The following is a 27,076-nucleotide window of genomic DNA, read 5'->3' as shown; positions in this document are numbered from 1 at the left end:
CATCAAAAGGTCAAAAAAAGCTTCATACATACACACACACACACACACACACACACACACACACACACACATACATATATACATACATACCTACCGACATACATACAGACATACACACACACACACACATACATACATACATACATACATACATACATACATACATACATACATACATACGTGTACGGTGTGTGGACATGGATAGAGAGATAGTAGCTTCTTCACAAAACAAAAGATACAGAGAAGAACAAAACCGTGACTCACGTTTCCCCTACCTCTTCCCGTTCCCCTTGACCTAGACCCAGACCCAGATCCAGACCCAGACCAAACAGGATACAAAGAGAGATCTACCTTCTGCACAGAAAGAAACCGAGATACAAAGAGATCATATATATATACACACAGACCCAGACCAAACAGGATACAAAGAGAGATCTCCCTTCTGCACAGAAAGAAACCGAGATACAAAGAGATCATATATATATACAGACGCAATCACACACAGAGAGAGAGAGATGTTGGGTGGATATGGCAAACCGGGGAATTCATTCTATGATGTGGAGCAACAGGGGGGCGGTGATGTGCTATATCCGGGAATCTCTGCATCTGAGAGCGAGATGCGATGGGGCCTCATCCGCAAAGTCTATGGCATTGTCGGCATTCAGCTTCTCCTCACCTCCATTGTCGCATCCTTCGTCGTCCTCCACACCCCGACCTCTCAGTTCCTTCTCAATACCCCTGCCATTCTCTACGTCGTCGCCCTCACGCCATTCATCGGTTTGATTTCCTCTCTTCTTGTCTCTCTTATTGTGTATGGATGTATGTTTGCCTCTGCGTGCGCAGCCGCCCGTATGCGTATGATTGAATACATGTATGTGTGTGTATAATTCAATACATGTATGTGTGTGTATAATTCAATACATGTATGTGTGTGTATGATTGAATACATGTATGTGTGTGTATGATTGAATACATGTATGTGTGTATTTAAGATCTTCTATAGACTGTGAATTTGCATAATGCTTAGGGTAATGGCAATGTTGCTATATGTCTGCAGTCCATGCCCCATGACTATGCCTTTTTGTGTATGATTGAATACATGTATGTTTGCATTTAAGATCTTCCATGGGCTGTGAATGTGCATAATGCTTTGGGTAATGGTAATGTTGCTATATGTCTGCTGTCCATGCTCCATGACTATATCTTTTTGTGTATGATTTAATACATGTATCTCTGTGTTTAAGAACTTCCATTGCTGTGAATTTGCATCATGCTTTGGGTAATGGTAATGTTGCTATACGTCTGCTGTCCATGCCCCATGACTATATCTTTTTTGCAGATTGTACCTGTTTGGCATGTCTATGCCTTTGTGCAGGATATATATACTTGGCCTTGTGCAAGGCCCAATACATTATAGTGGCTTGGCCTTTTATGCAAGGGTATTATTGTAACTCACCTATTTGTTTATTTTGTGGTTGCTGCAGTGATGTGCCCCATGTATTATTATCGCCAGAAGCATCCGGTAAACCTCGTTTTGCTTGGCATCTTCACAATCGCCCTTAGCTGCTCTGTTGGTATCTCTTGTGCCTTCACTAGTGGTGAGAATATCAATAGCACTAATTTCCATTGGATTGAGTATTTCATCAGTATCCATATCGTCGGATAGTACTTAGAGTTTCAAAATTAAATTAACTCGTGGGTTGATTATTGTTTTCTTTCATCATCAGGAGCCATAGTTCTTGAAGCTTTGATTCTGACAGCAGTGGTCGTTCTATCTTTGACTGCATACACTTTCTGGGCGGCAAAGAAAGGCTATGATTTCTCCTTCATGGGCCCTTTCTTGTTTACATCCCTTATCATCCTCATTGTCTTCGGCATCATTCAGGTAACACACAGTTTACAGTTCTTTAATTCTGTGAATTTTTTACTGCCCCACCTGGGTTGAATGTGTAAGCCATTTTGTGAGTTCTTCTTTTCATTTTTGAGTCTACTTGGGGTTGAATGTGATTTATTATATGTTCTGCAGGCTTTCTTCCCTCTAGGGCCCATTTCAACATCGATATACGCCGGAGTAGGTGCTCTTATATTCTGTGGCTATATCATTTTTGACACCGACAACCTCATCCAACGTTTCAGCTATGATGAGTATATTTGGGCTTCAGTGGCGCTATACCTAGACATCTTAAATCTCTTCCTGATGTTGCTCAGCTTGCTAAAATCTAACCGATAAATGGCTCTAGTTTGTTCGATCTTACGTTATAACACTATCAAAATATCTACTGTATTGTAATAATGATGGGTAGGTATTTTAGCACATCGGCAATTGTGCTAGTTGAACTGGTTTTGTGCTGATTTCTCGCTGGAATTCTTGTAATTTTGGGTGCATCCATCTTGAAATACAGAAGTCTTTTGTGTAATTGTGTTTATCCATCATATAGACAAGGGCAAGTATATTCCCACATTGCACTTTATCATGAATGGGGATGTATTTGGTCCATTGCTCTTAATAAGACCCAAGCAGTGATGTATATATACCTTTCAGTTGATTGTTGATAATTTTGGAGGCTTTTCATTGACCACTTTATTATGTTATAATACTATAGGCTTGTCATGGAAGTGGATTATTGCCTCATCCTTTTATGGGTTTGTCATGCAAGTGGATTATTACGCAATCATTTTACATGCTCAACTTGGAAGTGGGTCACAATTATGTCCTATTTCTATATGTTTTTTCAGATTTGCTTTTTGCACTATAGGATTCCCCTTTCATCCCTAAAATAATGTTTAAATTTTCTCCTTGTAGCCAGTGAATTTTGTGGTATGGAAGTAATTAAGCATGCTTTGAGGCATAATATTCCCAAGTTTAATTGAGCGACTGGCCCTTTTTCATGTGTACAGATGCATTACAGTATGCATTGCCTTACATTAGTAAGTCACACATGCATGTTTATGCAGTATCAGACTTCTTTGATACCAAAGCTATTTAGGCATTCCACTCTTTTGCGAAGGAAAGAAGCAAGGAATGTACTGTTCCATTTTTCAAATAGAATTTTTAATGATTTTTTTATTATAAACTTCTTCAAACTATTGCATTTTGTATTGATTTTACTAATGTATTCTTGTATATAAGTTTGTGATGCATAGATGTGCTACATTGGCGTTCCTCGAACCTCTCCGAATAAAAAAAAATTAAGTTCACTCACTCGTCTTTTATTTGAGAATGAGACAACCCTAGAAATGGTTGATAATGCTAATGAATGCTTGGTCAACGTCAACAATGTGTCTTTTATGAAAAAAAAAGCAAAGAAAAAGCTTGGAAGAAGACGTGTCGAGTGAAGCTATGAAAATGTCTTTGTATGAATGATGGGCTCTCTAAGAAGGGATGAGGAGCCAAATTGTTGACAAAGATTGGTCAAGATTTTGGGCACTCTAGACCATCTGGATGGCCCGCAATAGTAAGGTCTTTGATCGAAATCAATTGCATGAAGTCAGCTTCTTTAAGCAATCCCTCAGGCAATCTTTGTTTGATTGTTTGCAACTTAGAGACATCACACTGCAAATTTACAATCTTTACTTTGAGTGCTTTTAAGCTCTTTAGAGTCTAATTGACACTTTTATACTTCTCTTTATTCTTTGTGGGTTGTCATCTCACTTTGAGGTTTCCCACTACTAATAAAAGTGTTACTAAAAAAAACCGTTGACAAAGTAAACTAATTAATTAATCAAAGACATTAGATGTGCGAACTAATTTAAGAAATGAGTGAACAAACATATCATATTTTGCAAATGTTGTGTAGTTCTCTCACATTTTCCGGACATATTAGTCCCATGCCCTATATTTAGACTTGAAAACATACAACTACATTGTTCCTTGCTTTTACAGATATCATCATTACGAACAATTGACAGAAATGGCAAATATATTTAGTCATAAATTTTGTGAGACACAATCATTGCAAAGATGTTCACATAACATAGATGAACACTCAAAGCAAAAAGAAAAAGAAAAAATATATATTTACAGATTTTAAGAGCCTAAGATGGCCCATAAAACCAAACAAGGGGCTACAACTTGAAATGTTGGCTTACATTTGAGAACAACAAACCAAGCTAGACATAACTAAGTAAAAATTAAATAGAAATAGAATTAAGACATGACTAAAGAATCTCATAATCGATATGTGTAAGATTCTTGAGCCAAATATATTGCATCTTTCTGTCTTCGAAAGATCTCTACAATAGGTTGATCTAAAATGGAGAGATATCTGAAGCAGGAGATAATGGCCTTTATTTTGTCGACAACAAGGGGTGGCAAGATCATGGTTCAAGAGGATGGGGATGGCGAGCATGACAATTTGCTATTGCTCGATCTATCATGATTCATAATCCCTTTTTACGATGCATTGGTTAGGAAGGAGCCCATTTGTGCAGCCCTTGATCGGCTCGAGGTGTGAGACCGAGCAGCAAGGCGAAAAGAAAGCGATGATTGTTCTTTGTCGACGAACATTGTGTGGTTGTGTTGTGGTCCTTTCGCAACTTCTCCTTGGGTCTCTTGAGTTCTAGAAAGCAGAGAGACCTAAAGCACTATTGGTCCTCGTAGTATTCCATTACAGTGGGGGGGGGGGGGGGGGGGGGCAGTGGGCCAGGAGGAGCCAGGAGCCGTGCTTAAAGAGGCGGAGGCGCCAGCTTGTCAAGGGACCTATGGAGGAAGAGGTGGGTTAGGTGACCTACACACACACACACACACACACATAGAGAGAGAGAGAGAGAGAGAGAGAGCATATGATTGATTGGGTGACCTAGAAAATATTCTTCCCCCATTCATACATACATATATACACTCAATTGTTTGTTTGATTGGGACATAAAAAAACACAAACTCAATTGTTTTTTTCTCTCTCTCTCTCTCACACACACACACACACACACACACACACACACACACACACACACACACACACACAGAGCCAACAAACTCTGTTCTGTTTTATGCACATGCCAAGTTGTTCTGTAGATCAGGAGCGAATTTTACAGATAGATTTCATATATTCAGCTTTCTGTGGATTGCCCCTCCGATGGAGCTGTCCGAGATCGAAGTGATTGGTAGGGACCTTCATCTGCAGCTGAAGGAGAGGATGGAGGTGAAAGACAAAGACAAAGACAATGAGAAGGAGAAGGAGACGGAAGAACCTTTGATCAGTCTTAATCTCTCTAACAGCAGCAGCAGCAGCAGCAGTAATCACAATGCCAATGACTTGTCCGCAGCATCTTCTAGTGGAGATATGGAGAAGCTTCGCAGCTTTGTCGAGGCTGCGGGATGCCAAGTGTCTCTCCCCGATGGTGGTGGTTACTACCCTCTTCAATGGTCTGCTCTAAATGGTCGTTTTGAAGCTGCCCATTACCTTCTTCAGGCAAGTAAAACTTCTTAGGTCTTTCTTCTTCTTCTTCTTCTTATGTATCTGGTTTTCCTCATGCATTCTATCAAAGATTTTTTTGGTTTTTTTTGCTGTATGCAAATTGGGTTTCATTTTATCTGTAGAAGAAATTTATCGGTTCCTTTTTTTTATCTGTAGAAGACACCTGTTTATCTGCATGGAATATGCCATTCTTGTTATATGTAGAAGAAATTTGTAGGTTTTTCTCATTGTCTTTCCTGTTATGTCGTTTTCTTGGTTTGGCGCAGCATGGAGCAGCCGTGAATGCCCGTGATCATTCAGAACAGACTGCGTTACATTGGGCTGCAGTTTGTGGCTCCGTTCCAGTTGCCGATCTATTGTTGCAGAATGGAGCCCGGATCGAATGTGCTGATTCACATGGATATCGGGTGAGATATTCCGGATAGAATTTAATTTCATGTCTACCTTTGTTAATTTTTATCAAAGGTGAAACTCCAGAATGCCCCAGAGTCTATCGTTATTTCTTTAAATGACCTTTTGTTTTTCCTTGGAAACAAAAAGAGTGGACGAATTGATAATATAAATGCATAAATTTCTTGAGAGGGGGGTTCAATACAGGTATTTGAGGAAATATAAAAACTTGAAGCCAACTCAGATTTTTTTCTATATAGTTATGTTATTTCATAGCTGGTCCCTGTTGATGTTTTCATCTGATCATTGTATCAATATCTTTTGGTAGGTGTTAATGCAAATGCCAAAGAACATAATAAAATCACCTCCCCAGCATTCTATCACTATTTCCTTGAAGCATAGAGGAACATAAGAATTCTTGTGTTTTACCAATAATTGGTTTGCTCGTCTAGGAGTACCTCCCCACCAATCCCCCTTGAAGATTCAATATGTGATAACATCACAATAAGTTTGTAACTCAGTATTGATTTAAATTTTGTGCTTCTCATCCTTTGACAAGCTTGTTAACATCGGATCAATAGATAAACAAAACTTTTGGAGCACTTCTCCAGGAAAGAAAGATATGCATACTTTCTTCCTCTTTATTATAGGCAGCAACTTTATCTGATGTGCAATAACAAGAGTATATATCTCGGAACCAGCAGTCTCTGTTAAGATCTCCGTTATTTTTCTGAAAGTTTCAACTTTTGTAAGTTAATGAGGATGATATATTTTGAAAAGATCATAAAGGCAACCTAGCTTTTCCAGTTTTCAGTATGGACATGCAAACATGAGTTGAAGTAAAGTTGCATCCATAGATCCTTGTCTCCCTAACTCGGGACATAGTTCTTTGTTAGACAAATAATTCTGGATCCTGTGGACATTGCTTTTTCTCCGTGGTCCAGCTCATGTTCAGATGTCTGAATTGAAGGAAATCTACTAAGAAGCTATCCACGGATTCATCTTCAAGATGTATCAGTGCTCATGATCTTACTTGAGTATTCATGCTCTTATGCAGGACTGGGATTGTAGTGGAGACCAGTGATTCAGACAAAGATGCACTTACCCTTGCACATTAAACGACAAATATTTGATCACACAAGCAATATGGAGGGAGAAAGGACATGCATCCAATGTTTCCTAGAAAACCGTTCCATGTTTTTTTCGTATGTAGAGAATGTGGTAACGATCTTGCCAACAGTTGAAAGTCATATATTACAACATGGATCTTGTGTTCTTGTATGGACTGACTGCTGAACAAAAAAGAAATATTTGTGAAATAGAAGTCTAATATCAAAGTATCAACTGGAGGAAGTCCTTTGCAATTGCCGTACTTGACGCTCTTCAAATGGTTTCACTTGGTTATTGCCAGGCTAGAATTGCCGTTATCCTGGCTTCAAGCTGGCATTGATGTTCTGACTTCTTTGTAAATTCAGACAGGTTCAACCATCCATCCAGTGTGCTCAGCATAAGCTTTGCTCATTGATTCTCTGTGCATTTATTGTGGTTGGCTTACCAGATGATACTTGCTATTGATTGTAACATTACCTCTTGCTGGATGTGCAAGCTTGCTATTCTGTCTATTTATCAGAAGCTTGTATATTTATTGGTTGTGGCTTACCAGATGTTGCTTGTATTGATTGCTACACTACTTCTTACTGGATGTGACATAGAGGTAGTAATCTCTATTATCCACGAGATAGTGCTGAATTACATTTGTTCTCAGTTCAATAATTCTTTGGACCACAGATACTCAGGCTAAGAATGTCATTATCAAATCGATTTTCAGATATCATTTGTATGCTAGGATGCACTTCAATTGTCAAATGTTTTTTATGATGTTTTAAGGCAGCTAGCCTTTTTGGGTTCTGTAATTTAACCATTGTCTACAATAATTTAACTTTAGTCCAGTTTCCTTTCCTCTTGTTCTAAAGCCTATCTTTTGGGTATTTTAAGATTCTATCTCAACTTGCATTTTCTTCTTATTGCATATTCCTTTCTAGAGAAACTTTGTTGGACATGGCAGATTGCAATATCTAGTTACTTTTGCCTTGGGATATTTGGGGTGTTTAGCGGGAGAGGGTTTTCTTGGTGAGCAAATTGTGATGGTTTCAGATTCACTGTATGGATCATGAAGGTGAAGTGCATACATTAATGATGTTTTTTCTGCCTCTTTTCCTTATGTTCTTCGGAACACTAGTTAATACTCACCATAGTTACTAATACAAGAAGAAACAAAGAATCAGAAAAGGAAGAAATTACGTTTTGAGTCTCTAGGAAATATTTGTTTTCATGTTAAGCATATGAAGCTTTATTAACTTTTTAAAAGATGTAAAAGCATTTTTTCATACATCCATAAATTGACTTTTCATCTATCTTTCCTTTTTCCCTAATGCTCATTAAAATGGAGTCTAAGATGTAATGGATTTGGCGATTCATGTGTTGAAATGTCCCCTTGTTTCTTCTAGGCAATTCATATTGCTGCTCAATATGGACAAATTAATTTACTATATCATATGATAACAAATTGGGGTGCTGATATTGATGCTCCGGATAATGATGGAAGGAGCCCTCTTCATTGGTAGTACACTTTAAGTTATAATGTGTTTCTATTGGCTATTGCTTGTTGTATCAATGAACAATAACACATCTCTTTGGAATTTGTTTTATATAAAATTTTAAATGTAGGGCTGCCTACAAAGGATTTCCTGATATTGTTCGTTTACTCTTGTTTATGGATGCCGATAAGTCTCGGAAAGATAAAGAAGGTAGATATTAGATCATTTCAATTGTAATTGAACATTTTATACATGCTGGTTCCCATGAGGCTTAACTTTTCAAGAAGCAGGTTGCACTCCTTTGCATTGGGCAGCAATAGGAGGGAATATAGAAGCGTGCACAGTACTAGCTCAAGCGGGTACCATGGAAGATCTCATGGTCACTGACAAAAGTGGGTGTACACCAAAACAACTTGCATCTGACAGTGGCCATAAGAGGTTGGTCATCTTATTTGTAAGTACACAATGAATATTGCAAATGTTGTACAGGATTTATACACTTAAACAAGCAGTTGACTTCCGTATGCTTACTTTGCAGTCAAATGCAGAAAGAGTCTTAAAGAATCGTGGAGATGATAAAAGTCCCCTAGGAAGGATAAAAAAGTTGGGATTAGTTCCAATTCTCTGGGTCGTGAACATTTCAATGATTGTAATATATATTAACTCCGTCATTATCTGTGAGTTTTTCTTTCATTGGTTGTGTATGGGCTTCAAGTTACTGTTAGTTATTAGATTTCCAATCATACTCTTCTCTCTACAGCATCCCATCTTTTCACGATATCAGCAACTGTTGGAGCCTTGGCCTGGTTATCTGTTTTTCTTGCAACAACTGGACTTATTCTGTTATATAGATGCAGCAGGTATCACTTTGAGTCTGAGCAAACAATCTAAAGCATATAGATCACAAGTATGACTCCATTGTTTCTGAAGTATAGTTTATGAGATATTTGTTTGCATCATGATTGTTTTGGCATTGATTTCCCAGATGCTGTTTTCTGTTTAAAGGGTGGTGTATGGTAACATTATTGTTTACTTCCGTTTGCTGTACTGAGCCATCCTAAATGTAGTTATTGTAGACCTGTTTTGAAAATCATAAATAATTATCTCGTTTTTACTTTTCTTTGTGTAAGAAGTTATGCTTTTCCTTTTGATCACGTGTGCCGTTTGTGCTATAGCAATGATCCTGGATACATTGACGTCTGCAATGTTCAAATGCAAGATCAAAATGATAAGGTTAGTAGTATGTTATCCAATTTATATTTTATCGAGGCAATGCTGCCATAACTTTAATCTGGAAACTTGCAGTCCAATTATATATTACTTAAATCTATTATAGTGTGCAGTTTGGAAACATTGAAACAAGGATTGTGGAAAAAAGCGGTTCAGCATTTCCTTTCAGAGACTTAACTAGGGGATTGATATTTAGAAGGTTAAAACATGTAGAATTACATTAAATATTCAACATATGATAATATACTGCAACATCTATGTTGAAATATAATTGCATGAGCACTTTTGAAACTTCAATGGAGATCTTGTATAACGACTGAAAAATTGAGACTAGTCACAGGAGTACACTAGCCAAAATATATGATAAATCATAGTGAAAGGATGGAAGATGATAAAAAACAATAAACTTTATGGGCACTGTTACATGGGTTCCACAACTGGAAGCAGCCTGAAATACCCATTTCATGCTCAGTGCTTCTAGCACTCAACAATCGCCAATGGTTCAGTTCAGTTTGAGAGGGTCAAAACTGAACCGTTTAAAGATTTTGAAACCTGAACCAAACCCAACCACGAAACCATTAAACCGAACTGTTAAATTTTTTTCAAACTGTTAAAATCGGGGTTTCATGGTTTGGTTTCGGTTTTCAACTTAAGTCAAAATTTAATTAAAAATTTTTAAAATTTTAAAGATTTTAAAGATGTTCCTAAAATGTGAGGATAAGGTCTAAAAATGAAAAGATTGTTTAAAAGCAAATTCTAAATTTTAAAAAAAAAACCTGTTAAACCGTTAAAACCACGGTTTCCAACTGCTGAAACCAAACTGTTTAAAAAAACCTGAACCTGAACCGAACCGTTTAAACCGTTAAGTCGCGGTTCGGTTCGGTTCAAACCGTTGCCGATTGTTACTAGCACTTCAAAGGTGCGTATATGATCATAATGTAAAAGGACCAAATTTTCTGCCTAAAAAGAGGTGAGTGTTCTACTAATCTAAAAATAGCAATCATAAATATACAGACTTTATTTCACTGCCTTCAAGGTCAGAAGAAGCAGATTTCTTGGTCTTAAGCAATCCCTCTATGTATAATCTCAACTGAGATTAAGGTTCTTAATCTCAATGAATATATTCAAACAATATCCCAAGTGGAAAGTGGCCTGTTGCACTTATTATAATATTATAGGTTGAAAATACATGAGGGTATTTTTTTTGTTGAACGAGTTGTTTTCTTATATTGTAGTTCCTTTGACGCTTGAGAGCAATGGCATGCTACAATATGCTTTCAATGTTTTCCATCATTCAATTTCTATGACACATTTACTAAGTTCAGATTACCCCAGTAATTTTGAAGCGGGACGCAGCATGATGTACTTCATCAATTGTCATGTTTAATATGCATCGACAGATGCTCTGGATCTTGAAAGACATCCCTTGTTGGCATAGATCTTTGTGGGGTGATTTTCTAGGATGTCAATTGAACATGATGAAATGTGTAGGTCATTTGGTCCTGGCCATAAGATAGGAAGTTTACTTCCAGATTTAGGTGTAGCTTCATGTCCACATCGATTAATCATATATTGTACTCTTATCAGTTGTGAATCAAGATAGAAATGGTACAGCATTCTACAATTGACAGTTATCCCTGCAGTTGCTAATCACGTACATGATTTTTGCATAAGAAAATTATCATTCTGTATTCATAAAAGTTTTTTCATGACTCATCACTCAGTAGTATTAGGTTTTCACCCCCTCGCAGACGTTAGTTTGTTTGACTGCATCAAGTTGTTCCATGAAAGCTGTCATAAACTGTAACAAAATAAATTGACTTGAGAATTTTGTTACTAAGCTACTCTGTAATGCAGCAATCTTTGCTAAAAAGTGAATTCCGCAATCCAGCTGTTTGGGCAGGACATTGGTCCCAATTATGTCCAACTTGCAAGGTCTATGACGTAATCTTATTCTCTATGCTTCAGGTTTCATCTTCAGCTTGGTTTTACTCTACTCTCATCTTGTTGCAGGTTATAAGGCCTCTACGGTCCAAGCATTGTTCATCATGTAATAGATGCGTGGAACAGTTTGATCACCATTGCCCATGGATTTCTAATTGTGTTGGAAAGGTAAAGTGAAGGTGAAGAATGTAGTAGAACATGTACTTGTCTAGTTAATGTTCCATGCTTGTTAGAGAATAGCACGAGCTGGGTGTAATGAGGCAAATGAGAATTCGTATTGTCATTCTCAGATGAATTCTTACTATTATTATTAAACAATCATCATGAGCCTTGTTTTTTCCCAACATTTAATGGAGGCTTGCTAATTTGGACTTGTTGGATGCAGAAGAACAAATGGGATTTTTTTGTATACATATGCTTGGAAACTACTGGCATTCTTCTTAGTGTGATTATAACTATTCAAAGTACTTTCTACTAGCGAAGTCCATCTATTCAATGGAAACAGACTTTATCATTAATTGACATGATAACTACATGCTTTTCAGGAATCTGGACAGCTACCGGTGCTTCTTCATCAGGGTTTGCCTGGCTCCACTATATCAGTACACATCACATTGGTATTTTAACTTTCCTTATAGTTGATATTTTGATATTCTGTGGCGCTGCTACCTTGATGACAATTCAGGCAACCCAGGTAATCAAATAATCACATTATCAATGGCTTTTTTGCATACTTCAACAATGACATTTTCCCAATCTGCAGATAGCACGCAATATCACAACCAATGAGCGATCAAACGCAATGCGCTACAGCTACTTGAAAGGAGAAGATGGGAAATTTTACAATCCATACGATCAAGGGTTCCAAAAGAACTGTAGTGATTTCCTTTTACATGGCTACATGGAAGATGCTAGATTGCCTAAGCAACCCATATCACAAATTGAATTGGGAATGGTATAAGCATTGGGGCTACTGCAATAACTTGTCAATCCTCATCGGGAATAGTTAACACATCACAGCTATCATTAACCCTCATTGTAAATTGGATTCACAAATTGAAATGGAATTCGTTTAAAATTGTAATGTACCTATGGCTGGTTACTGTAAAGAAATATTGTGAATACATTTTATTCTCATTACATCACGAACCCAGAGTTAAAACTTCCTGCAAGCAGTTTGCATCTGTCATAGACCTCGAACAGTCAGATGATTCTGATGTAGAGCAATTCCTACTCTATTCCCCTTGATGTGCATTCGATTCTAGTAGCACAAACAGCTTTGACATTAATGTACATCCCATGTGCTTTGATATTTAATCATTGATTTGTTTACAATTTATAACAATTTGAGTTCCCAAGTTCCCAATGTTCCCAATATCTTTCAATAATGCATTTCTGAGAACAAATAATTGATGGATCCTATACGAACACAGCCAACACATATCAATTGAAATGAATATAAAGGCCTTTGAAGAAAATTCTCTAAATTGCTCTGACTTGGTAGATTTAATTCTTAACTTGGACAAGCAAGTTATCACCTGACCTTTGTTACAGTACTACTGGCCAGTTAATTTAATTCTTGTTTTGGAACGGCACATTATGCTCTGTAACATTTTTTCTCATTGTACATGCACTGTAGCATGGAGACAAAACTCCAGACTCAGCTCCATCAAAATCTGCAAGAAGTTAATTGCATCCACTTAAGATATACAGGTATTGTTTTTGCACGGTACCACAGGTTGGTGACACGTGATTAGGAAAAACTTTCCATTCATCAGGTTGGTTTTATAGATACTCATGTGGATAAACCTTGGTACTTTTTATTATGGAAACTCAATTTCTTACAATGATTACATAAATTTCAGTGGTTCCATCAACCCAACTGACTGCACAAAAAAATTTCCTCAGGACTAACTGCTTTAATCAGGACAACGGCATGATGCCATAGTCTTCTTCTTGGCTGTTTCAAATACTATGCTTGTAAGCGTCATCTCTTCAGATCATAATTCTGAGTTCCTTCCAAATTTCTCTTTTGTTAATTTGCAGTTTGAAGATACTTCTCTAATGGCTTTACATCCAATGCTTTGAAATCCTTTACAGCAGACAAAACAACAATCGCAATTTTTGCAGCAGCTTCAGGTGATGATGCCTGAAGAACATTCAAAATATCAAAACCGAGTATTTTTTTGTCATTTTTACACAATTATTTTGTAGTCCAAGTCTTACTGATGTATGAGGATTATAAAAGCGAGGAATTCCCAAGGTAAATTAAGGTCCTATAGAAAGAAGCAATTCCCAGAATTTACACTTCAAAAACTATTCAAGGTCGGGTTCCTATCCAACAGAAGATCAGTAACTTATAACTGACTTCACTCAAAGCCCAAGACACTTACCAAGTGGTCAATTGGGCATTTGTTTTCAAACAAATAAATTTATTTTCAAAGGCAAAATGAATGCTGAAAAAAACTCAAAAATGTAAGAAACCCAAAAAACTCAAAGATCTGAAAATCCTTTTACTAAGACTTGAAGTTGCCTAGACTCCAAATTTACAGCATCTTCATGCATTGTTGGTGTTCAGTGATTAATCTTCTATTATATTGAGTTTCTTATAAACCTAAAACAACAATATTTCCTGCATTGAGTTTCTTGGGTTACAGTTAAGAAAAATTTACAATGTTATTAATTTTAATTAAGGGAAAAGCACACCTCAATATTCAAGGGGAGAACTGGATCATGAAGAGATAGTCTTAACAAAAACCAGCCTCCATAGCATGACACTCTAACCTGCAGTTTTAGTATTAATATTAAGCTGTATATGCATGTAAAAATAATATCTTTCAAAAATGGGTTTACCTACCCCCTCATAATTAACAGGTGCTTTTGTCAGATTTGGATCCGACTCTGCCACCAAAACCAAACGTTTTAGAACTTCCTCCCCGTATTCTTTAAAATTCCTGCATTCATGAAACATAGTTTTACCTTCAGGATTTTGACAACAAGAGAAGCTAACTAACACTTCAACAAGAATAATTTTCAGAAAAATGTCCATAAGAATCAATTACTCAAACCTCATTGTTGAATATGGTTATCTTTTCAAAGAGTCATCAGAAATAAAATTTGGCTTACCGCCCAGCGAGATCTGAATGATTTTGATCAATTTTGAATCGTAATTCCACAGAAACATCTGGTTCTTCAAGTTCTTGGATCAAATCAGTAAGAACTTTGCTGCCAGTGTTCTGTCCTGCTGCCTTCCCAGAGGCTAGCTTAATCAGCAATTTTACCTATGCAAGCAACACAAATGGCTACATGCTGTTCAGCTTAAATTATCTTTTTACTTTGTTAATTTAGGTGAATCTCTGTTGCTTCAGAGCTCACCATTAAATAAGCTCCATCATCGAGCCAATAATTTTCCTTCAAAGCTCCATGCCCACTTGTCTCAATTGCAAGATGGCACTCTTGGCCAACAGAATTCTGAAAAACTCATTGTACAGTCAGAGAATGTGCAATAACCACTGCAGTTAAGAACTACATTTACTCAGATTTGTTAGCAAGTACAACAATCAGAAAGAACACAGAATAAAACTCCCTGGTATACAACATGTTGAGAACTATCATCTTAAAAGGGTATGTCCAATATTTGGACATATATCCTCGCCGTCCTGGATATATTCTCTCAGTCCCTAATGCCTGATTTACAGACATAATGTGCACCACAGATCCTAGAAAGCCTGACAAATCTTGATTGTATCTTAAGCCCACATACGCCTCCCACATATCATTTCCAAACCCCAAATGCTTATTAATTTATTGAAATTGCAACCAATATCCTCGCGGCTGCCATTCATATCAGTCATTTTTATAACCATCATCTCTGATGCATCATAACATTTTGATGGTCAATAAACTTTTACAGTAGACTTGAATAATAATGATGAGGGATGTCATTCAATGTGAGTATAGTGCATAGATTCTATTATTGTGGCTATATTACAGCCTTTAGAGAGTTCTATCCATAGTCAGAAAGGGAATGTGTTCAAGCCTCGTGCCAGAAATCTATCATGGAAAGTTTACCAGAGGGAAAAAACCTGAAATTCCTCAATATTACCTTCTTCCATGCTACACTGCAGTCTAATGTATTTTCAGACTATTCCCTCGCAGACTACCCCCATTGAATTCCTATTACTGTTTTCGTTCCTACCTTCATTCCCATTCAACTATGCTTCTATCCCTCTCAAAAACTCTCTGTATTAGCGCTAAACATGATCATAGCTTTTTTGCGAGACAGCACCTATCTAAACTCATTTATGCACACAATGTGCTAAACATGATTTCTCTTTCAATGTCATCAAATATATTTTGCATCTTTTTTAAGCCCTATATAAATACAATCCCCATTTCTTTGTGTTTTGTTTAAGAAGAATGGCAAGAAAGATGTGACAATAACATCCATAAGATATTGACATCAATCTATAGACCAAGCCAATGCATCTATGACCCCACTTTGGGGTGTGACAGATGGCACAAAACAGAAGGATGGCAAAATGCAGAACACTAGTATAAACTATTGCATGCTAGAGGTGTTTACTTGTTACATGTCTACAGTCTGCTCAACTCTACAGACATGTTTCATCCTTAGGGGTTATAAGCATCTGTGACTGGGTGCAGCAGCACAGGGATTAACCTTTACGGTAACTAAGTGAATCAAGATGACAGGAATCTGGGACATCAATTCTCAGTTCTGCAACATTGGGAAGCCCTGGCCTAGATATATTTTCATGCATGGGGAAGCAATCCATGGATGCCCTATCTGTGGATGGAAAGTTCTTTACGAATGATCTTTTTTATATGTTTCTAAATTGCTTGTACACAGCTTCAATTTGATACACCATGGACAGCATTAGCTAAATAAACATGAAGATTGACAAAAGAAATTGCCTATACACATACAAGACGGATGCCTTCATCAATAACGTTCTTGTAACCCCTTTTGAAACGATGATGTTTGCCACCTGAAAAGAAAATCAAGAGTCAGTACACCAAAGTGACAGGATTTGCACAGGATGTAGGCATGTAGGCACTATCTTGAGAACTTCTGATATGAAACTATCCACTGACCTAATTTGGATTCAATGAAAGCGCTCAAACCATCTGAAGTAACACTATCAGTGACAATAGTTGTTCCCGGATGCTGTCATACTAAATGTGTTAAGTATGTGTACCTTCATACATTTGTATAATCAAATATAATGTCAATTACGGATAAAAATTCAACCTCTGCAAGGACAATGGCCGATAAAAGTGCTATCAAGCCATTTCGATTCATTTCCTTGCCATTCGAATCAACTGCTGCAGCTCTGCATCATGTAACAAAGGTTTATGAACCTTGGGATTCATGAACCAATACAGTGAGAAACTCATGAATATTGTGGTTATTCATTTTTTAACACTAGACAAACCTATCCACATCTGTATCAAAAATGATACCCAAATCAGCACCATGTTCAAGAACAGCCTTTTTGATAGCTGCCATTGCATCTTTGTCCTCAGGGTTAGGAATATGATTAGGAAACATGCCTGGAAGAAAAGAACATATTTAGTAAGAGTGCTAATGGATCAATTATCGTTTACATGACCATGCAACCATATACATGCATAAACATTTATAAAAACAAAAGCATGTGAATTCCCTAAGTACATAAATGCGAGAATGAACAAATGAATGAGAGCATGAAACTAGATATATCTATCTACACACACATTAATACTGACTGCCAGTCTACACATTGGATATGTTTTGGCATCCCTATTCCTATGAATTCTGAAGAGAAAGTACAAGCACCACATTGAATTTCTAGCATGATTGACTAACTCAGCCATGAAGAAATTGAAATTAACGAAACAACCCTTGAAAAATTGTATAAATACAAGATGTACACAATCACATATAAATGATTTTACTAACCAGTGAATAAATATACACAATACGTTAGGCTCCCTCATTTTAGAAAATTTGCTTCTACTAATTGAAGTTAATTTGAACTTTCAATAATTATTCTAGAGTGTAATATTTTAGCAAACGTTATGAATTGAGTTATAAGATTGACAGATGAAGGTATTCTGTCGAAAATAAGGGTTTCAGGCTGATTTTATGGCAGGTTAAGATCATAATTTTATACATGAATTACTTAATTAAAAGGACTTGCGAACATTGATAAAGATAAGATAAAATTGCAGTATATATGAAAGTATAAAGCTTACAAACACTAATGAGAAGAAACAATTTCCTCTTTTAAAGATTAGGTATAGCTTGTATATATCTTGGGTTCAGAGCTTATTTCTTTCAAAGGAAATACTAGCATCAATGAAACTTCTTGAATCCCAATGGTGATTATATCATACAACTTTGAATTACCATATTAGCCTATAAGTCTAAAAGCAGTAACATTCACATCTTCATCAATTGGTTTATATATAACAATGCAATGTTAATGGTCTATTAAAAATACCATCTGGTTCCAAAAATTGGCTGCCAACAGTTGTTGCACCCAAAGGTTCAAGCACTTTCGCCTGTGAAAATGATACCATGCATTCAGGCTAGGAACAGTACTTATTAAAGTGTATGGATTATTGAATAGCTGCACAAAAGTACCGGGAAAAAACCTCCTGCCCCATTACCAGCATCTACGATGATGTGAAACCCCTCCAATGGATGTTCTGAAAGATTATAAGATATCAATACAGCCTCAGATAATGATCCCACAGAAAAACAAATATCAGTAAGTAAATAATTTACCAAGACCTCCAGCTCCTTTTCTAACTGCTTGTGCTAAAGTCAAGGAATACTGATCCATGAAGTTGGCCTTTTTCAATGAATTATCTCTGGATGGACCAGGAGTGTCCAACTTAAAACTAGCGTAGAATTTGGCTGCTCTAGCCAAAATGTCGCTAATATCAGGCTTTCCAAGCCCTCCACTGTTTGTGAAAAACTTGAAGCCATTCCTATTATATGGTAGATGACTTGCTGTTTCAATTAAAAATATTACTGAATCAATATGCTGCCATGTGCAATTCCATCAATTATCAACACTGCTTAAACTCTTGCTATTTATAACCATGAATACTCGCAAGTTTCATTACCTGTAATCATAATTGAACCATCCACAGGACAGAACATATCCTTCCTTTCTGTAATCGTACTATAGAACATCGCTGGTGTGGAAGCCAAGCTGTACAGTAACAAGAAAATATCATAGGGTTCTGTAAGTCTCGGTTTGTTGTTTACCTTAAGTTAATCTACACTTAGCTTCCCAGACTGAGTAAAGGGATAAGTAAAAAAATTACATAATCATACCCATAAATCACTACATCCACTCCAACTTTTGCTATACCTCGAGCCACTGCATACTGCACTTAATGTGAAACAGAAGTCTTATCAAGCCAGCCCATTCAATTTATTATAAAAGTGTATTTTAAAGAATGTTATTTTCTTTAAAACTACAAAATCATAGACTCGAATTTTATGGCATGGAAAGGCTTAATAATACCCTTTGACTCGCAGATTATCCTTGCTATTCATAGGAAACAACACAAATTGCACTTAAGTAACAACCAAGAATTTAAAGGAGAGGTGTCCCAGACTCCAGTCATTGACATTCAAGTATGTTATCGCTAAGGAAAGATATTACTATTTATCAAATCAGTAATACGTCAAAGAGGCTCTCACAAGACAGATATGAGCATGAGACAGCTAGAGACATAAACATTTCATCTTTCTGGTTACCCCGCCTAGATTTTAATAAACAGGGCTGTATAATAACCTAACGATTCCTTCCAAATTGCCCCAGTCCTAAATCTATCATTAGAAAGATGCTACCAATAACCTATCACATGATTTATTGTAAAACAAATCTGAAGTAGTTGTGTTTGAGAGATATGTTTTTATCTAAAAACCAACTGCACAAGTAGATTCCAGAACATCCAGAATCTCTAACTTTAAACCTTTTCTACAAAAGAAACTACAAGTACCCCACAGGAAAGATATTTTCCTTTTTCATTGGGAGAGAATCTTTTGGGTATATACCAAGTGCTTAGGTGATAGAGATTTACCCTCGTTTTCATTCCTTGTAGAGTCCCACCTATAATATTATGCTCAAGTTTGAATCTAAATTTTATGTAATGATACTAGTATTTTTTTCCATGATAAACAAATAATCATTGCATCTATAATTGATAGAATTTACGCAAATTTTGATACTTCATTATTTTGGTATTTTCCGCATTTTCCGCTCTTTCTCTATGGTTTTGGGGTTTCTAAATTTTAATGAAATTTTGTTACTCAAATAAAAAAGTGAGTTATTGGTTTTGCGTTTTTATAGCTCTACACGGAAAATAAATAAATAGACAAAAACAAAACAACCGAGCACAGACATATGTCCGAGTGGAAATCGAGGCTAAGAGAAAAGAGATTTTCTGATGATTGAAGTAAAAACACTCTAAGAAGATAAATGAAGAAAAAGCAAGTGCCAAGTACTTATTTAAAGAAAGTTTCTGTGCCCCCATTATTTATGACATCACTTAATCACTGCTTTATTTTTATTTTATAATTTTTGCTTGCTCCCGGGGAACTTTTAAGATGGAGAGTAAGTTAGAAGCTCACATGTGGGTTTTCGTTGCTGAAATAGGCTTCAACTATGGACTATGGTTTAAGGTTGAATATCTATCTTATTCTATCCTCTTCTATCAATTATCAATAAAGAACTGAAGGGAACACCAATCTTTGGGGCCAACAAGTTGTCAACTTCCTTGTTCAAAATTAATCTAGCTTCATGGATGTGAAACTGAGTCTTAGAGAATCCAAAATCATAAGTAGGCGTTTCTTTGTTTACAGAAAAAGGTTTCTCTGGTGATCAAACTTTAGCTGAAGTGGTGATATGACTGATGGCAGTAAATTTAGCTTCATGGATGTGAAACTGAGTCTTAGAGAATCCAAAATCATAAGGAGGTGTTTCTTTGTTTATAAAAGGTTTCTCTGGTGGTCAAACTTTAGCTGAAGCGGTGATATGACTAATGCCTTACAGCCATTTGGAAGTTCCAGAAGTTCACAGAGCAGAAAAAAAGTGATGGAGATTGACACTGAAGATTATAATTGCAGTTGGGATTGGGATTGGTACTGAGAATGTGAAAAAAAAGGATTAATAGACTCCTGTATTGGAGTAAAATATAATGGTTAGTAACAATCAGAACTAGAGTTATATTCAAGGCCCTAATTCTCCTTATAGAAGGTTGCATGTGGATATTTCACCCTCGGTGCTCTTGAAAGACAACGTGCATGTATACAAATCCGAGAATCACAAAAACATTTAGTTGGTTCTCATATTTTAACACCAACTTTTCTCTACAAGGTGGAAACTTGGGGACCAAGCCTTCATAGGCATATAGCTAAAGAGTCTGGAGTGTATTTTAATCTCAATGATTGCCTGGAAGTCAAGGAGCAAACCCTCAGTGATCATGGTACAATTCAGACTGAGATAAAAGTCACCAAAATAAGTGAACGACACACTATTTCAATGAGTGACTTGTACCCAACAGATTTGGGAGCAACCAAAGCAAAGGTACTCAAGGTTAGCCCTTGTGTCATCAAAATAGTTGTCAATAAAGATACTCATTGTTTGTTTCACACTTGGGCTTGACCAAAGTGGACAAGAATAGTATGATCCAAACTTATAAGTTGAATATAATTATGAATAAATGTCAATAAGCCCCACAATGCTGCTTAGTAGGAAGATGGACCACTAAAAGAACTTCTCTGACACTTATCGCACGATGAATGTTCATCAAATCCCCTTACACGGATACACATTCTTATGTCCATGGTGATAGGGCGGCTCAAGACCTATTTACATAAGTGAGAGATTGAGATTGCACGATAAATGTTCATCAAATCCCCTTACACGGATACACATTCTTATGTCCATGGTGATAGGGCAGCTCAAGACCTATTTACATAAGTGAGAGATTGAGATTGCGCATGGAAAGCTATAAAGGACACATCTGCCAACTGTACCCACTCTAGAAGGTAATTGAATATGAAGATCAAAGATTCTTGGGATGGTTTTTTCTAGGAATCAATAGATGTTGAGAGAAGTTCTTGAAGGCCAATGGCATGGCCACAAAATCACATCAGCAATGAATCTTCACACTTTCTATAGCATCATTACCTGCCACTGCCATGCTGACAGTCAAGCACAGGCTATATACAGGGTCTCAACTATAACATTCAAAAGGGATTACCATGTATCAGGCAACAGAAAATTCAGATGGGAAGCATTGGTACCTTCGGCATTTTTCCATAGTGAAGGTGCTTTCCTCATTTCTGAGATCCCTCCATCCGGATCAACCCATGGAAGAGATATTTTGAAGGCAGAAGTTTTAGATGGGAACACCAAATACCTTATCCAGTTTTACTAGTTTATTTATATTTATTTCCGTTCACAAATTTTTAGATGTAAACTTTAGTTCAGGTTCATTGGCAAATTTGCCCACTATCCCCCACTCTCTTCGGTCTCGATATAGATGAGGTATCACATTACATAGAGAGATTCAGGGGTTTGGGAGCACGCCGAGCAGGTACAGCTATACAAATATTACTATATGCTGATATAGTGCTGATTTCTGACTCTCCAGAGGGACTACAAAGACATCTAAATGCCTTTAAACTATTTTGTACAAACAAAGGTTTGTCAATCAACATGGATAAAACTGAAATGATGGTATTTAACACCACTAAAGCATGGGTAACATGATCAGAACCGGAATTCTTCTTGGGAGAGGAAAAGGTGGAATACACACGCTCCTACACATACCTAGGAGTAACATTTACAGGGCCTAGGTTCTCCGTACGGGAGGCTGCTTGTGCCCGACTTTCCCGTGGATATGCAGCCCTTGGTGCTCTCCAAAGAAAATGTGCACATTTGCAGTTCCAAGAGCCACGAACTAAGCTATGGTTATTTGATACACTTGTCACACCAACTCTTCTCTATGGAGTAGAAACTTGGGGACCGAGTCTTAACAAGGCAAATCATTGGAAAGATTTAGAGACCTTCAGTGTCAATGATTGCCCGCATGATAAGGAGCAAAGCATCAGTGCCCCACGATATAATCGGGCAGAGATGGGAGCAGCACCTATAATCACCGAGGCATTGTTCCGATCAATGACATTTATCCAACATCTTTAGGAGCTCCCTAAACGAAGTTACCCAAGGTTGGCACTTATGTCTTCAAGACAACTGGCTAAAAATGGAGACATTCATTGTTGGTATGCTGAAATGCAGCAATGGTTCGAGTCACATGGCATGAGTATAGAAGCACTACCCTTGTTCCAATATAGCTTGGACTGTCCCCATCTAAATATGACCAAAGAGGAAAAGAATAGAGTGATCTGAACTGATATTATCAACTTGGAAAACAAGATAACATGGATCAGCCCCAAAATATCACTTGGTACGAAGATGGCCCACTATAAGACACTTCTTACACACATCGGAGGATGGATTCATCATCAGGAAACATTATATGGACATACATCTATCCTATGCGCTGCGCAGTGTGATAGGGTAGGCAGCTGCGAACTTCATCACATCAGTTACAGATTGAGGTAGGCAGATATACACGAATACCTCTAGAATAAAGAATTTGCCAATTGTGTCATCAAGGAGAGAAATCCCAAAGAACACTATGTTTGTCACTGTAGTGTCTTTTATGAAATCAGAGGGAGATACCATTACCTCTTTAAACAAGGCTTTGGCCCCCTACACAAGGTAATGGAATATGAGGACCAAGGGTGCCTAGGACTTTTCTTGCTAGGGCTGAAGAGACATTGTGAAAAGTTGTTGAAGAATACAGCCACACAATCTCATCCACAAAGCACAATCACAATTTTCTTTAGCCCCATCACTCCTACTAATGCTACACGTCAATCAAGGGATACACAAGCGGGCTCCCAACCAGGACATAACAAAGGGGATACAATTGATCGGGCAATAGCAATTTGTCATGCACGTAGGCCCTGGCCCCATGGACCACGATCTCAACACCATTGTCATCGGAAAATAAAGGCCATTATCCCCCACCATCGCAAGTGCTTCCCTCGCTTCAGAGACCTCTCCATTCTGGATCAACCTATGCTAGAGATTTTTCGAAGGCAAAAGTTACAATATATCTAACTTAAAAATCTCACATGTGCAGAAAACCAAATTCCCTCATCAGTTTTTTTTATTTTAAATCTTACACTCTTATTTTTCCGGAGTAATACTTATTTTAATTTGATTTGTTGTTCTCCAAGACAAGATAACACTTAAGATGTAATCTCTGGTTTGGTCTTATTGACCATTTTGGCCTCTTAAAAGATGTTAATATATCTTTCTTTCTTTCTAAGTACAACAATTGTGCTTCTTATCACTTGCGATTATTATTTCATTAACTCAAGAGTCATATAGAGTATTTAGGGAAATTGTGTGATTGTGAAAGACATGTTACCAATGATATCAAGGCCATGTTCCCAAGAACAGAACATTGAAAAGAAAGCAATAAAAGAGCACTTCTTGAGCATCTATCCAACACACAACCAAAAGCCCTAACTTGGAGGATGTTGAGATGACTACGAGGAGAGACATTGAAGAGACAGACAGTCAAACAGTCGTAGATTCTTGTCTGGGCTCTGCAACTATCTGCACTACTACTGCCCTCCACACAAATCAACATTGATCTCTCCAACATCAGAGAGAGGATAAGATTCAGAGATAAGTATATGGGGAAGGAAGATAACCTAGAAGAGGAAAGACTCCGCAAGCCACTACAATATGGTACACCTGCTGCGTCATTGAGTTTGCCATACTAATAGTTTTGTGATTCAACTTCAATGAGCTATGGCCTGGTGTCCAGATTCAGAGTGAGACAGGCTAACATAATCTCAATTGCAGGTATGGCAATCATAAAAATCACCGTCTAGTGCTAGGTCATACAAACAGATGCATGAACCAAAAATATGCATATACTAGGGAAGCCTGCACAATTATGGGATTTGGAAAGCACATTAAGAAGTTCACATTAGAAAGGTTATTGCTAACCTGTAAGGCATCTGCCGATATACGTGAATCGTGGCCAATTGATATCCTTAATTTTTCAGGAGTACTTATGTTTTTCCTGTCCATTAACCATTCGGCAAATGCTGCAGCAATTGATTCTGCTACCTCAGTAGTTAAATTTACAGGCTCTCCTTCTACACCGGCAACTGCAACTCCCCTTATATCACTGTTAAGCAATGATATTATTAAACGCCAAAATTGTCAACATCCAAGATTATGGCGTTCACAACTTATAGTTCTGACATAATAAGGGAAATTACCTGCCATTTTGCAACTTTTTAAAATCCACTTCATCAACAACAGCAGGATTGCTTGTAGAGGCCATGGCTGAATTAAATGGAAAGCGGAATGAGATCTAAATTTAAAACCAATGAAGTCATTTTTAAATGTTCATGGGAAACATCGAATTATGCTACTAAGACAGATGATCATCCGGTGGTCATAAAGATAGCAGAATGTAAAAATATTGATAATTGTTATGAGTATGTGAATAGCTGAATACTTACATGTTGATGAATTATGCTACTAAGACAGATGATCATCCGGTGGTCATAAAGATAGCAGAATGTAAAAATATTGATAGTTGTTATGAGTATGTGAATAGCTGAATACTTACAGGTTGATGAATTATGCTACTAAGACAGATGATCGTCCGGTGTTCATAAAGATAGCAGAATGAATACTTACAGGTTGATGAAGGCCCGAATAAGTCTTTTCGCTAGAGGATCTGGCCAATATTGTTTCCTATGGTCTAGAAAGACCTCAAGGCTTTCAGCTCTGGATGACTAAAGACTTCACATAGACCTCAGGGTATGGCACATGCCTGGATGGTTACGATCAAGAAATAGACCTATGGTTTGCATATATGTAAAGTTTAGCTATCCATGTGATCAGCCCTTTCAGCCATTTGTTTTTCATGGATATCCTCCATGTCAATGATCATTGCTTCTTGATCATCCATATTATGGATTCTGAAACCCCAGATGCATGTTCGATGTTCCGGGGACCTGAACATGATATTGGGATGCATCCATGCCTCTATCAAGCTGATGGGCCACTGGCTCCCGGGATCATGATCGGGTGCAATGAGTCAAACCCTAAAGAGCTCTAGACTTCTACATGAATTTTATGTTACTTAATCATGCTTAGTAAGTTAATTATTTGGTTCAGAGAGTGCAGTCCTAACATTAGTCCCTCCAAGGTAAATAGTCATTTCGAGCTATATATCGATCACTTTCAGGATTTAGAAAATCTTCGAAAAAGCGTGCATGAAGTGAATGAAAGCACAACACAAACACGAAAGGAAAAGAAAATGTACAGACCATGCAAAGTTGGTTGCAGCAAATGCTTTTTTGAGCTGCGAAAGTCCATCTGGAGGTGAGGTCTGATCATCTTTACCAAAAGTCCTGTTTGAAGTGCTCTAGACGGGCCTTCAAAAGGCCTCCTCACAAGAGAGGAAGAGGTCTCTTGCAACTGAGGGCTAGAGAAATATGTGAATTGGCATACTTTCCACATGCATGAGGCTGCACACCACAGTTGCCCCACACGTTTGTTTTTCAAAAACTCAAGAAAACCTTGAATTGAACTCTTCTAAGAATCAGATCCATACAATACTTCTTTTTGTACACAGGGCATTGTTTAGACCATATAGCCATCTCTCATTCATTCTTCAAGCGTTAGCTCACATGACCAATAATGAAAGGACCTAGAAACAGGGGGGGGGGGAGAAACGAAGCACACACACATATATACAAAAACAATGAAGAATGGAGGACTTTTGTGGCGGATTTTTTGCTTACCTGAAGCAGCCATGGAAGGTGATAGGGAGGAGAGTGAAGACAGATCTACTAGAAGCCTTTGGTATCCTGTATCAATTTATGTTTGCAAGCTCCTCCTCAGACAGGGAGAAGGGTACATATATGCATATAAGTCTCCTCCTCTGTTCTGTACTCTGTTCCCTTCTTCCTCTTTCTTTTTGCATGTGTCTCTCTAAGCCAATGGAATAATGGACCAGAGATAATAAACCTCTGTTTTTTTCTTCTTTCTTTTGCCTCCTCACCATGGTATGTGTATTATGTATGCCAATTTGAGTGGACATAGCAATCTCCTCATGCCCATCCCAAACCGAACCGTCACAGATCATAGACCATTTGGACCTCAAATCACCATAATTCTTGTCGGACCATTGGATCTCTCGCATCATCATCATACACGTTTGAATCTCATGTTTTCATTTTGTATGGGTACATACGAGTGGGTCTCAAATCGCCCACCTTGTACACCATCAGATATATATATATATATTGTGGTGTCCTTTTCGTGCAAGTGTATGCCTTTAGCACACCCTTTTGGCACG

General features: G+C 37.4%; 3 protein-coding genes and 1 pseudogene across 5 annotated transcripts; 3 read left to right on the top strand and 1 right to left on the bottom strand.

Moving 5' to 3' along the window:
- The first annotated feature begins 455 nt into the window (after positions 1 to 455).
- Positions 456 to 2,566, top strand: LOC147858809 (BI1-like protein). The gene is made up of 4 exons (XM_087326167.1): positions 456 to 777; positions 1,485 to 1,598; positions 1,728 to 1,885; positions 2,027 to 2,566. The coding sequence occupies exons 1-4, from the start codon at positions 516 to 518 to the stop codon at positions 2,228 to 2,230; spliced, it is 738 nt and encodes a 245-aa protein (XP_087182293.1). The 5' UTR covers positions 456 to 515; the 3' UTR covers positions 2,231 to 2,566.
- A 2,400-nt stretch (positions 2,567 to 4,966) lies between these two features.
- LOC147858808 (protein S-acyltransferase 24-like) lies at positions 4,967 to 12,723 on the top strand. Of its 2 annotated transcripts, XM_087325886.1 has the most exons (13): positions 4,974 to 5,411; positions 5,684 to 5,824; positions 8,315 to 8,427; positions 8,535 to 8,614; positions 8,695 to 8,858; positions 8,943 to 9,081; positions 9,165 to 9,264; positions 9,580 to 9,637; positions 11,492 to 11,569; positions 11,648 to 11,746; positions 11,964 to 12,042; positions 12,124 to 12,272; positions 12,342 to 12,723. In XM_087325886.1, the coding sequence occupies exons 1-13, from the start codon at positions 5,076 to 5,078 to the stop codon at positions 12,537 to 12,539; spliced, it is 1,734 nt and encodes a 577-aa protein (XP_087182012.1). In that variant the 5' UTR covers positions 4,974 to 5,075; the 3' UTR covers positions 12,540 to 12,723. The 2 variants fall into 2 exon arrangements, 1 of the variants encoding a protein (XP_087182012.1); XR_015530360.1 differs by lacking the exon at positions 11,964 to 12,042 and having other exon boundaries at positions 4,967 to 5,411; positions 12,342 to 12,479.
- Positions 12,724 to 13,384: 661 nt separating this feature from the next.
- Positions 13,385 to 26,704, bottom strand: LOC147858806 (phosphoglucosamine mutase family protein). 2 transcript variants are annotated; one of them, XM_087325884.1, is made up of 18 exons: positions 26,520 to 26,704; positions 26,043 to 26,243; positions 24,981 to 25,047; positions 24,703 to 24,886; positions 18,930 to 18,982; positions 18,716 to 18,804; positions 18,372 to 18,599; positions 18,228 to 18,292; positions 18,085 to 18,145; positions 17,035 to 17,152; positions 16,851 to 16,932; positions 16,694 to 16,766; positions 16,526 to 16,587; positions 14,954 to 15,049; positions 14,705 to 14,859; positions 14,436 to 14,532; positions 14,285 to 14,362; positions 13,385 to 13,727 (listed from the first exon to the last, which is right to left on the bottom strand). In XM_087325884.1, exons 1-18 carry the CDS (start codon positions 26,530 to 26,532, stop codon positions 13,614 to 13,616), a joined length of 1,836 nt encoding a protein of 611 aa, XP_087182010.1. In that variant the 5' UTR covers positions 26,533 to 26,704; the 3' UTR covers positions 13,385 to 13,613. The 2 variants fall into 2 exon arrangements, with proteins under 2 accessions (XP_087182010.1, XP_087182011.1); XM_087325885.1 differs by lacking the exon at positions 26,043 to 26,243.
- Positions 21,764 to 23,087, top strand: LOC147858807 (uncharacterized; annotated as a pseudogene).
- Positions 26,705 to 27,076: the final 372 nt, after the last annotated feature.

Source organism: Azolla caroliniana, unplaced genomic scaffold, assembly GCF_043228905.1.
Source record: "Azolla caroliniana isolate FFs.n. ecotype wild unplaced genomic scaffold, voAzoCaro1.0.p SCAF_10, whole genome shotgun sequence".
NCBI lineage: Eukaryota > Viridiplantae > Streptophyta > Polypodiopsida > Salviniales > Salviniaceae > Azolla > Azolla caroliniana.
Note: the sequence above shows the minus strand (reverse complement) of the source record. Positions and strands in the feature narration are given on the sequence as shown.